The 13,707-nt window shown below is 42.8% G+C and overlaps 1 protein-coding gene across 4 annotated transcripts in view; it reads left to right on the top strand.

Moving 5' to 3' along the window:
• The window catches only part of DLG5 (discs large MAGUK scaffold protein 5), a 1,179,851-nt gene that overhangs the window by 197,600 nt on the left and 968,544 nt on the right, over positions 1–13,707 (top strand). For all 4 annotated transcript variants that reach the window (XM_069240807.1, XM_069240806.1, XM_069240808.1 and 1 more), the window contains one exon: positions 12,599–12,724. In XM_069240807.1, coding sequence (XP_069096908.1) covers positions 12,599–12,724 — 126 coding nt within the window. The remainder of the gene's footprint in view (positions 1–12,598; positions 12,725–13,707) is intronic.

The following is a 13,707-nucleotide window of genomic DNA, read 5'->3' as shown; positions in this document are numbered from 1 at the left end:
ACTTAGGACAAACCCAAAATTCCTACCCAAAGTGATTTCACAGTTTCACATCAGCCAGTCTTCTTCCCACAGCCAGATTCAGTTGCTGAAAGAGCTTTCCACACTCTTGATCTTAAAAGAGCTCTCATGTACTATATAGACAGAATAAACAACTTGTTGTGGCTTTTCAACAGCCTTATAAGGATAATCCTATTTCACAACAAGGATTGGCCAGATAGCTTGTAAAGTTTATTCAGACTTGCTATCTCAAAGTTAAAAGATAGCTATTAGTAACTCCCATAGCACATTCTACTAGAAAGAAGGCAGCTTCAATGGCATTCTTAGTAAATATACCTATGACAGACATATGCAACAGCCACATGGTCTACACCACACACGTTTACTAAACACTACTGCGTGGATGTGCTCTCCCGCCAACAAGCAAATGTTGTTCAAGCAGTGCTTAGAACAAAATTTCAAACTGCTCCACATCCGCCAGGCTAGCAACTGCTTATTTTAGAAGGGAACTGCTTTTCAGTCTGTGCAACCTGTGCAAAGCATGTCTCTCTGCAGCTGTACATGGCATCGAACGGAAAATGTCACTTACCCAGTGTACATCTGTTCATGGCATGTAGTGCTGCAGATTCACATGCACCCTCCCTCCTACCCGAAAGCCTGTAACTCTTATAGTGTTTTCTTTATGTAAATATATATATATATATACATACATATATATATATATATATATATATATATATATATATATATATATATATGTTTGATGGCATGTGTAGCTGCAGATACACATGCTGTGCACATCCCGCCATCTGGTGTTGGGCTCGGAGTGTTACAAGTTGTTTTTCTTCGAAGGAGTCTTTTTTCGAGTCACGAGACCAAGGGACTCCTCCCATTTCGACTCCATTGCGCATGGGCGTCGACTCCATCTTAGATTGGTTTTTTTCCGCCATCGGGTTCGGACGTGTTCCTTTTCGCTCCGTGTTTCGGGTCGGAAAGTTAGTTAGAATCTCGGAAAAATCGTTGGTATTGTTTGCGTTCGGTATCGGGTTAGTTACAACAGATCGACACCGAATTAAGAAGAGCTCCAGTGGCCCTTCGGGGTTTTCTTCCATCCCCGTCGGGGCCTGGTCGGCCCGGCCACGTGTCTCTTCAAGGCTGATGGAACGGGCCCCATTCCGCTTCTGCCCAAAATGTCATAACAAGTATCCATATACAGATCAGCATCTGGTCTGTAACTTGTGTCTGTCTCCAGAGCACAAGGAGGATACCTGTGGAGCCTGTTGAGCGTTTCGGTCGAGGAAGACATTAAGAGACCGAAGAGCGAGAAGACTGCAGATGGCGTCGGTGCCGACAAGACAAGGGCGTTTCGAGGAGGAAGAAGAAACCTTCTCCATCCAGGAATCGGACTCGGACGAGCTCGATCCCGAAGAAACACCGAAAACCGTGAGTAAGACGTCAAAACCTAAGACTCACGAGAAGACAACAAAAGCCCAGGGGACTCCACCGCCAACAGGCCATGGCTTAACCCGAAAAATAGGTGACCGATCATCGGCACCGAAAAAGGGCATGCATGTGGCGAAGTCATCCGACTCCGGTCGAGATACCGCCACACAACAATCTCGGGCCCGAGACAGCGGCTCCGAGCAGATTCGGCACTGAAACAGTGGCACCGAAATGGTTCGGCACCGAGACACCACGACGCCGAAAATAAAGAAGGTTTCCTCGGAGCCCAAAAAGGCGACCGAAAAGATTTTGTTTACGAAACATCCAGCCTCGGAACCGAAAACAGGTTCCTACACAGAGGAACAGGGATTGTCCTCCCAGATGCAAGGACATAAGTTCGGAGAGGAACTTGAATCTGTTGAGCCAGACTACACTCAAAGAAGGCTCCACATTCAAAAAGACACAGGGAAGATAAGCACTCTTCCCCCAATTAAAATGAAAGGAAGACTTGCCTTTCAAGAAAAGGACAAGCAGCCACAGGCAAAGGTGGCAAGACAAACAACTCCACCACCATCTCCACCACCATCAATGCACACATCACTGGTAGCCACTCCACCACTGATGCAATCCCCGACTCATACTGCAATGAGTCAAGATGATCCTGATGCATGGGACCTTTATGATGCTCCTGTATCAGATAACAGCCCAGACTGTTACCCTGCGAGGCCGTCGCCACCTGAAGACAGTACATCCTACACGCAGGTGGTCTCAAGGGCAGCTGCGTTTCATAACGTCACCTTGCATTCAGAACCAATTGAGGATGACTTTTTGTTTAATACACTCTCCTCCACTCATAGCCAATACCAAAGCTTACCTATGCTCCCGGGAATGATAAAACATTCCAAACAAATATTTCAGGATCCTGTAAAAGGCAGAGCCTAAGAGTGGAGAAAAAGTACAAGCCACCACCAACAGATCCTGTTTATATTGCGCAGCAATTAACACCAGATTCTGTGGTTGTTGGGGCAGCTCGCAAGAGAGCAAACTCTCATACCTTGGGAGATGCACCACCTCCAGACAAGGAGAGTCACAAATTCGATGCTGCGGGTAAAAGAGTTGCAGCACAAGCAGCAAACCAATGGCGTATTGCCAATTCACAAGCACTTTTGGCAAGATACGATATAGCTCATTGGGTCGAAATGCAGCATTTCATATAACACTTACCCAAAGAGTTCCAGAAAAGGGCACAACAAGTGGTAGAAGAAGGACAAAGTATCTCCAATAATCAGATACGGTCATCAATGGACGCAGCAGATACGGCTGCAAGGACAGTAAATACTGCAATAACGATAAGGAGACACGCATGGTTGCGTACGTCAGGATTCAAGCCGGAAATACAACAAGCCGTGCTGAATATGCCCTCTAATGAACAGCAGTTGTTTGGGCCGGAAGTCGACACTGCTATTGAAAAACTCAAAAAAGATACTGATACCGCAAAAGCCATGGGCGCACTCTACTCCCCACAAAGCAGAGGCACATTTCGCAAAACACAATTTAGGGGAGGGTTTCGAGGTCAACCTACAGAGGCCAGAACCTCACAAGCAAGGCCCACTTATCAAAGCCAATATCAGCGGGGAAGTTTTCGGGGGCAATATAGAGGGGGACGATTCCAAAAAAATAGAGGGAAGTTCCAAAGCCCCAAAACCCCTCAAAACAAGCAGTGACTTCCAAGTCACACATCCCCAACACATAACACCTGTGGGGGGGAGACTAAGCCAATTTTACAGACATTGGGAGGAGATAACAACAGACACTTGGGTACGGGCAATTATCCAGCATGGTTATTGCATAGAATTTCTCAAATTCCCTCCAAACGTCCCACCGAAAACACACAATATGTCAAAACAACATATAGATCTTCTAGGACTAGAAGTTCAGGCATTACTACTAAAAGAAGCAATAGAATTAGTACCAAAACACCAGAAAGGAACAGGAGTTTACTCTCTGTACTTTCTCATACCCAAAAAAGACAAGAGTCTGAGACCTATATTAGATCTCCGAACATTAAATACCTACATCAAATCAGATCACTTTCACATGGTGACATTACAAGACGTAATCCCACTACTCAAACAACAAGACTACATGACAACACTAGACCTAAAGGATGCATATTTCCATATACTGATACATCCTTCACACAGAAAGTACTTAAGGTTTGTATTCCAAGGGATACATTACCAATTCAAGGTGTTGCCATTCGGAATAACAACTGCGCCAAGAGTTTTTACAAAGTACCTAGCAGTCGTAGCTGCACATATCAGAAGGCAGCAAATACTTGTGTTCCCGTACCTAGACGATTGGTTAATCAAAACCAACACACTAGAAAGATGTTCACAACACACAAAGTATGTCATAGAAACCCTCCACAAACTAGGTTTCTCAATCAACTGCACAAAGTCACACCTTCTGCCGTGTCAAACACAGCAATACTTAGGGGCGACAATCAACACAGCAAAAGGGATTGCCACTCCAAGTCCACAAAGGGTTCAGGCATTTCACAATGTAATACAGGCCATGTATCCAAATCAAAAAATACAAGTCAAAATGGTGATGAAACTCCTAGGCATGATGTCCTCATGCATAGCCATTGTCCCAAACGCAAGGTTGCACATGCGGCCCTTAAAACAGTGCCTAGCATCACAGTGGTCACAGGCACAGGGTCAAATTCTAGATCTGGTGTTGGTAGACCGCCAAACATACACCTCGCTTCAATGGTGGAACAGTATAAATTTAAACCAAGGGCGGCCTTTCCAAGACCCAGTGCCACAATATGTAATAACGACAGATGCCTCCATGATAGGGTGGGGAGCACACCTCAATCAATACAGCATCCAAGGACAATGGGACACTCACCAAAAACAGTTTCACATAAATCACTTAGAACTATTGGCAGTATTTCTAGCGCTGAAAGCATTTCAACCCATAATAAGCCACAAACACATTCTTGTCAAAACAGACAACATGACAACGATGTATTACCTAAACAAACAGGGAGGGACACACTCAACACAGTTGTGTCTCCTGGCACAGAAAATATGGCATTGGGCGATTCACAACCACATTCGCCTAATAGCACAATTTATTCCAGGAATTCAGAATCAGTTAGCAGACAATCTCTCTCGGGATCACCAACAGATCCACGAATGGGAGATTCACCCCCAAATACTGAATACTTACTTCCAGAGTTGGGGAACACCACAAATAGATCTGTTTGCAACAAAGGAAAACGCAAAATGCCAAAACTTCGCTTCCAGGTACCCACAAGATCAGTCTCAGGGCAATGCGTTATGGATGAGTTGGTCAGGGATATTTGCTTACGCTTTTCCCCCTCTCCCACTCCTTCCATATCTAGTAAACAAGTTGAGTCAAAACAAACTCAAACTCATACTAATAGTGCCAACATGGGCAAGACAACCTTGGTACACAACACTACTAGACCTCTCAGTAGTGCCTCATGTCAAACTACCAAACATACCAGATCTGTTAACGCAACACAAACAACAAATCAAACACCCTAATCCAGCATCACTGAATCTAGCAATCTGGCTCCTGAAGTCCTAGAGTTCGGACACTTAGACCTTACACATGAATGTATGGAGGTCATAAAACAAGTTAGGATACCTACCACTAGACATTGCTATGCAAATAAGTGGAAAAGATTTGTTTATTACTGCCATAATAATCAAATTCAACCCTTACACGCATCTGCCAAAGACATCGTAGGATACTTACTACATCTGCAAAAGTCAAAGCTAGCTTTTTCTTCCATTAAGATACATCTTACAGCAATTTCAGCTTACCTGCAAATTACGCACTCAACTTCTCTATTTAGGATACCAGTCATAAAAGCATTTATGGAAGGTCTAAAGAGAATTATACCACCAAGAACACCACCAGTTCCTTCATGGAACCTCAACATTGCCTTAACACGACTCATGGGTCCACCTTTTGAGCCCATGCACTCTTGTGAAATGCAATACTTAACATGGAAAGTTGCATTTTTAATTGCCATCACATCTTTAAGAAGAGTAAGTGAGATTCAAGCATTTACCATACAAGAACCATTTATTCAAATTCACAAGCATAAAGTAGTTCTACGGACAAATCCTGAATTTTTACCAAAAGTCATATCACCGTTCCACTTAAATCAAACAGTAGAATTACCAGTGTTCTTCCCACAGCCAGATTCTGTAGCTGAAAGAGCACTACATACATTAGACATCAAAAGAGCACTAATGTACTACATTGACAGAACAAAACTAATTAGAAAAACAAAACAACTATTTATTGCCTTTCAAAAACCTCATACAGGAAATCCAATTTCAAAACAAGGCATTGCTAGGTGGATAGTTAAGTGTATTCAAACCTGCTATCTTAAAGCAAAGAGAGAGCTGCCTATTACACCAACGGCACACTCAACCAGAAAGAAAGGTGCTACCATGGCTTTTCTAGGAAATATTCCAATGAACGAAATATGTAAGGCAGCAACATGGTGTACGCCTCATACATTTACCAAGCACTACTGTGTAGATGTGTTAACTGCACAACAAGCCACAGTAGGTCAAGCTGTACTAAAAACATTATTTCAAACTACTTCAACTCCTACAGGCTAAACCACCGCTTTTGGGGAGATAACTGCTTACTAGTCTATGCACAGCATGTGTATCTGCAGCTACACATGCCATCGAACGGAAAATGTCACTTACCCAGTGTACATCTGTTCGTGGCATTAGTCGCTGCAGATTCACATGCGCCCACCCGCCTCCCCGGGAGCCTGTAGCAGTTTAGAAGTAGATCTTGAACATTTGTACATTTGTAAATATATTACTTTAACCTTTATTATGTACATACGTATTCATTCCATTGCATGGGCACTATTACTAACATACACAACTCCTACCTCACCCTCTGTGGGGAAAACAATCTAAGATGGAGTCGACACCCATGCGCAATAGAATCGAAATGGGAGGAGTCCCTCGGTCTCGTGACTCGAAAAGACTTCTTCGAAGAAAAACAACTTGTAACACTCCGAGCCCAACACCAGATGGCGGACTGTGCACAGCATGTGAATCTGCAGCGACTAATGCCACGAACAGATGTACACTGGGTAAGTGACATTTTCCATATGTATATATGTGTGTATATATATATATATATATATATATATATATATATATATATATATATATATATGCACATATACAATTCTTCACTCCTTACTTCACCCTTCTACAGGAAAACATTCTAACAAAGGACTCGATGTCCACGCGCACTATCGCCGAGAGGTGTCCCTCGATCTCATGACTCGAAAAAGCTTCTTCAAAGAAAGGGGGTGATCTGTTCACCAAAACTTTCCTGGGATTCAGTGTCATGTTTAGGTTGCCTCAAATCACTTTCACCTTCTAGGTGTGTGAGTCACTGTGAGCTAGCCAGAAATCAAACTGACAGCTTCCAGACTGTGTGGGCCTGACTCAGTCACCCACAATCGGTGGTGCTGCCACCCTCAACTACGCAGTCATATTCCCAAAGTAAGAACTGTATCACAATGCCACCTATCGATGCTCAGGGTTACTGCTCACGAATAATCTTCCAGATCCAGCCTGGCACCTGGGAAGTTCAAAGGTAAGGTATCTGTGGCTAGATGTTGCCTCTACTAGATATGGCATTACCAATGGTAAGTAACTTGTTCTTCAGGAATCATCCAGTAACTTGGATTCCCGACGATCCTGGAGAATTTCCTTTATTAACTGTCAAATAGGAGTGTGATATTTGCTACCTTGATTCCAAATCTGCCACCATACTTCCATGTTGAAGTGGAGGTTTTTTCATTTGCAGTTCCAAAATCACTTTTTGTTCCTATGAGTAGATACTGCTTAGGCAAGCCCTACCCTTTGAAGACACTAAACCAAATAAACGCTTTCTGATCTATTATAGCTAATGACAGATTTCCAAGCAGTGGAATGTTGTGTTGTGATCCATATTGCCCTTTATCATAACAGTCAGACAGTTTTAAGTTAAGGCATGCTTATCTAGCACGCACTAAGGTGGTGGATGATCAGTATGTTTACAGAGCCCTAAACGTAGACATCTAGTGTTGAGCAGATTTTCTCAGTAGAACAGACAATGCTCATTACTAAGTTCCTCAAAATTATTGTGGTCACAGCGTTTAGATTTTCTAAACCCCAAAAGGACATTCTTAACGTTTTGGAGGAAAAGGAAACTGGCAGCTGTCTCTCACTCCTACCGTATATTTATGCTCTTATTGGTAGTATATTAGGAGTCACAGACCTGTCTAAGATCTCTCATTTGTAGGTGATTTGTTGGTACAGACACAATTATTGGTATATTTTACAATTAGCTTATATACATTATGAGTTCTTGTACAATTCAAATTAGTAAGAATTATCAGAATAATTAACAGGGTAGCAAATAAAATGGATACAAGAGTGAACACTAGGTATTCCGCACTCATATCTAATCGCACAACTCTAATCACCCATCCTGTGCCTTACGTATGTTATAATTGGAGCTCCTGGTTTTAGGATTTTTTTCTTATTTTTTTACATTTCTGTCTTGCATTTATCAATGTTTATTTTTTGCTAATATTATCTAAGCTAACACTAGTGCATTCCTTATTTTCTCAACTGACAAATGTGCATTTGCACTTGAATGCCTGAAGTTTCAATACTCATACATGATGTGTCTCTACACTCACACAATATGCCTTGTGCACATATATCTACAGTTATTTATACCTTATTGGGAAACGTTCTGTCAGACACCTTTGAGGAGGCCACAGGGCAAGCAGGGGCTAAGGGGATGTACTGTGTGGCTGAAGCTTTTTACTCTGTGTCCTGGGGCCCAAACTATTGTGGATCCTGAGTACATGGAACAAGTAGCTCTTCAGCACTTGACTCTGAGTGATAGATCGCACAAGTCGAAGTCCAAGGCTTCTCTGGGGGGAGTTATGCAGAGGGGGTGAATACAGGCTCACAACTCAAAATACTTGCAGCAGCAGCAACATATGATTGTCCAGTCAAATACTTGATTTTTTGAAAGAGGGTATTTATATACCAACACAAGGCAAAACATATCATACACAAACAATACAGTTCACTGTGGTCAGGGCCCCCATGTTTTAACAGGCAGGTTCTTAAGTCTCACTCCCCTCTCGCTAGCACTAGTGGCTATTTCCCTTTCACAATAGGTGGCATTCAGGTTAAGCCCCTCTAGTAGTCCGAGTCTCCTAAGTTCCACTCTGACTCTTATTAAGTCAAGTGTTCCAGTGTTTAAGTGTTCCTAGGGGGCATTTGGCCTGTAAATCAGTCTTATTTGCACCAGCAGTACCTGCACAACCAGAGTCTCCGGTGTGCCCCCTTCATAGATCCAGAAGCTGCAGTGGATGTCTGGTAAGTTCCTCACATTTGGCCCTTCAGGTTCAGTTTTCTTTTTCTTTTTTTAAATCTTCCACACATGTTGGGGGGTACACAAGGGTGGAAGAGGATGGAATTCAATGGAGCTGGTCCGCAGTCGAGGTTTTGGCCTGCTCTGGTCACCACAGCAGTCTCTGCGCTCCTTTCCTTTACCCAGTGTCTCCACCTCTGCAAAGATTATATGATCCGACCAGCACGCCAGTAATTTTCATGGCTGCCCAAACTGGCATAAAGTGTCACCGACTTCCCACACAGGCTGCAACCCGAAAGGCATAGCACCAGTTTTAATCTGCTCATGGGCTATGACCTGATTGCACAGCAGTAATCTCCTTGGCTGCCCTACTTGGCATACGGAGTCGTTGACTTCCTTCTACATATGGGCATGACGCACTCAAAAAGCTGTTCTCCTCACACCTCTCTTCAGTGATCCAAACACCAGGACCTCCCACTGAACCTTGCTCCCTTCAGGGCACTCCTCTCTCCCTCATGGGGCACAATGGTCTTGGCAAGCAGGCAGACATTAGTCCTGGCAAGCAGGCAGACATTGGTCCTTCAGGGGAAGGTGATCTTGAATTCCCTGAGTGATGTCACCCCACCCAGCTGGGAGACTGACAGGCCTTGGCCCCTAGTTCTGGTAACAGTTAGAAATCTTGCAGAGCTTCTCCTCCTCGCACTGCCCGACTGGCTGCATTGTGGTTGACAGTTTTGGGGCCTCAATCTCCCCTTCTTATAGTTCATTTCCAGACAGCAAATGTGATTTATAGTCTGTCTTTGAAGTTTATGTTGGGGTTCTGCTTCCTTTTAAAGTGCACTCACCACTTCCCTGCTCTTCGGCCGTAAAGCAAGCTGTCATGACAAAAGTGATTTCAAATCTGATAGACTCACAACACAGGCCATGCAGGAATGCAACAATCCATACATCTGTCTGGGGGATTTCTCTACCTTCTTATGCTCCACCAGTTAACCCTGTATCTCCCAAAATGGACCTCAGAATTGTACATGTATTGTACCATTTACAGGCACAAATACACCCAGCAAATGTATGTAGCGCACACACTGCGTAGCACTGCACACCAATCCGTTGTAGGCCAAAGGTAAGTTAAGCACACAGCAGCTGAACTTTAAATGAATGAGCAGGGAGGCCTCACTGTAGTGACACATGTAAAAAGGCCTGTTCACACCCACTGATCACTACACGGTATGCTACCACCACTGCACACCTGTAAAAGGCAATAGCCTTTCATCACTATGAGGGTAGATCACCCCTATCGGTCCAAAAACACCATAATCAGTGAAACATGCCAAAGATATGGCATACATGCATGATCCATGTTCAGCTAAAACTCAGCATTCATGGATCCGGATATTATTAGAATTGGGGCACTCGGGGCAGGTGTACAGTGTTCTCACAATTGGAGGGACTTTTCCGTCCAGACACTTCCTCTCTTTATTTCATTGTCTGCCAATCTGCACAGGTTTTTGCCTTGCAGGTACGACCGAGCATTTAGAAGCATCGAAAACAACTGGATTTCCATTTTCCCACATATTTTTAAAATAACACAAAAAACACACATACACCCCCCCCTTTTTTTTTTTTTTTTTTTCACATTTTTTTTTATACTGTTTGGCCTGAGGTCAAACTTGTGTCCCTCTACAGAATAGGTTTGTGCTTTGCACCGCCCCAATCACTGGTATATTGTTAGGTCTGCAAGGCCTGCTAATTGTTTTAAGTATACACATTGAGAATTGGTTACTTCCATTTCTCTCACCCCATGGTTTTGACTATTTGGTATACTAATCCTCCTCCTACGGAGTACGTGCATTGCAGTGCATAGGGAACTATTTTACATTTCAAAAGAACAGTGAATTATATTACACATTAGGTTCTTTATTTCCTAAATGCATTGTATGTACAGAGCAGTTGCTGCTTTTATTTTCTCACTGCAGCAGGCTTTTTGGGTCTTGTCTATTAAACAGCGTCTGTTTTGTTCATATGGCATATTTTCTGCTTACAGTGTGCTTGGAGCCTGCCCATTGCTTACCATAGTTTGCTTCATTGATACTGCCAATTGCTTGTTTTTTATACGTTAGCTTGTGCAAACATTACTTTCTCTGTGTGCCTTTGTCCTTCCCTGGTGCATGGAGGTATTACTTGTGTTCTTCCACTGCTCAATTTTCAGGCACTACCTTTAAAAAAAAAAAAAAAAATGGTTAGTGCTCACCTACAGTGCATTTGTTTTTCAGCTGCCTCCCTCATGTACTCTCTCCCCCCCAACCCCAAGCTTGTGTTGCTCTTCTCCATGTCCCATGATGTGCTATACCTTGTGTGGTTCTACCCCCTGCGCCCCCCTGCTCTATCACCCTTGTGCTGCTCTACCTCGGGTCCTAGTTGTGCTTTGTTGTCCTTTTGCTTCCCTGTCTTTGCCTTCTTTGTGTTTACCCACCCTCACCCTGATCTTGCTTCTGCCCTCACCTGTGTTGCTTCCACATCCCTGCAAATTACAATTCCACGCATTCCTTTAGTGTAGCTTCCACCCCTAGTCCACTTGTGCTCATGTCACTTTGTAGGCACACAAATGCTTGGTACGTGCACTTACAAAAAGACGTAGTCTGGCGTGTCAACCTGTTTTTTCCTCTTTTTATTTTATTTTTATTTTTTTATTTTAGCCATACTGCACAGCATCACGGATGCTATACAGTACAGCTAAAGCCATTGGCAGAGCCCGTAGGTCGCAAAGGCGAGACCAATTGGCTGTTCTGTTTTTTGGGTCTGGAATGAAATACAAGTTACACCCATTAGCGTTGCTAGCGCTTTTTCAAATATATTGGTCTGTAGAGTAAGTGTTCGCTCTTGCTTAGCACCCTTAGTTGCTATATTGGACAGTAAACAGTGTCTTAGCCAGGTTGTAAGCAGTACAGAGAGGCTGCTGCTAGCATGTCTACTAGGCCTAACATTCTGTCATGCACCACAGTGCATACAGTGCGCATAAAGTGTGCCGGTACATGTTATTATGCAGCAAGGGGCCGTGTTGTATGTAACATGATTTGAACTCTGAAAAAGCCATGGACTTGTTTCTGCAAAATGGGACTGGTTTCCGCAAGATGGGACTGGTTTCCGCAAGATGAGCCTTGTTCCTGCCATCCATAATTGTATTGTACAGCTTGCGGGTCCTTTTAGGGGATGTGTTCAGGAGAATGGTTCTTCAGTGTAACTGCAGTACTGCAGCAACAGTATAAATCATGACTATACTTTCTCAGGAAAGTATGTTGAATAGTACAGTTCTAAGGGACTTGATGTCATTTGCTGCAGTGCATAGTCTACAAATAATTTTATTATTAGATATATATGTAGCACCTCACTGATTATTCCCAACTCCTTGATTGTAAAACATTCAAGCGTGTTCATACCTAGATGCTAGTGATTGCACTGACATGCAATTAAGATTGTCTTGTGTAGACTGTAGGGGTAAGGAAGTTCTCTGTTCATTTCCGGTTTAATATTTTGTGCAGTTGACATGGTGGATTACAACAGTAAGATTATCTTTGGGGGATTGCGATATTGAAGTTACAGTAACATCCAGAGTAAGCAGATATGTTAACATCTAATTTTTAAATGCAGTATTATCTTGCTATATTTCACTTGCCACTTTTTACCTTTACAGTACTCTGTGTGATAACCTTAGGCGGGAGAGAGATCGTGCGGTCAGTGACCTTGCAGAGGCCCTGAGAAACCTTGATGACATGAGGAAGCAGAAAAATGACTCTGTGCGTGAGCTGAAAGAACTAAAGTGAGTCATCAGTCCTGTGTATTTATCACTCATCATAAGGGAGACTCTGTGACCCTGTCTTTGGATGTATTTGTCAGATCGTATGGCTGTCACTCTAGCATAATGCACTTTACATGTGTGAAAGATGACACTATTAGAAAGCACACAGGGTTGTGTTTTGGCCATATATATGGATGCTACGGACACCAATTAGATTAGGTGTGTCATGTACTTAATGTACGTTTGGAATAGCCAACGGCTGTCGCCATAGCATTCTTGCATGAAGTAGTGCATTCTATAATATAAGAATGCCTCTCAAATATTTTCTTATTCAAGGTTCTCTCCTGTTAACATTGACTGAAAGTTATGCACATTTTAGTCACTTGCACCCATCACCTAGACATAACAATTTTTAGCATACAACCATGAATAGAATGATTCTTTTGTCTTAATTTAAAGTTAATTTTCGAGTTTACAAGCTTTGAAACAATGTCCATTAACTGTCAATAAAATAAAAACTGCAAAAGGATATGATTAGGGAACTAAATAATGCAGTAAAATTTGTCTGCTTTGAGGAACTGTTTTTTACAATTTGCAAAATATGTCCTGGTTGCCCTCATGAGGTATTTAGATGGTTCTCACTAAATCCAGTGATTGACATGTAGTAAAAGTAAATATGAATATGTCAAAGTACATTCTCTGCATTGCATAATTTGTTGCAATATGTTAAAGAGCCTTATCAGAGTTGCTTTACTGAGTGGACAGAAGAGTATGAAATTCATTGAGGTTTTCTGCATTTGTCCTCTCCGTAAGAGAATAGATGAATATGCCCACCCATCTGCCTACATTGACTTGTACTGCACTGCACTGTTCTGATTGATACATATAAATGCATATTCTGCACATTTGGGTCATCCTCACATGCCAGACTGGATCCTCAAACCTAAAACAGCATTGCTCTTACACACCAGCAGCTGATGATGTGTCTTCATTTTGGCATCCTA

Source organism: Pleurodeles waltl, chromosome 6 (assembly GCF_031143425.1).
Source record: "Pleurodeles waltl isolate 20211129_DDA chromosome 6, aPleWal1.hap1.20221129, whole genome shotgun sequence".
Classification (NCBI taxonomy): Eukaryota; Metazoa; Chordata; class Amphibia; order Caudata; family Salamandridae; genus Pleurodeles; species Pleurodeles waltl.
This window is presented reverse-complemented; position numbering and strand designations above follow the sequence as displayed.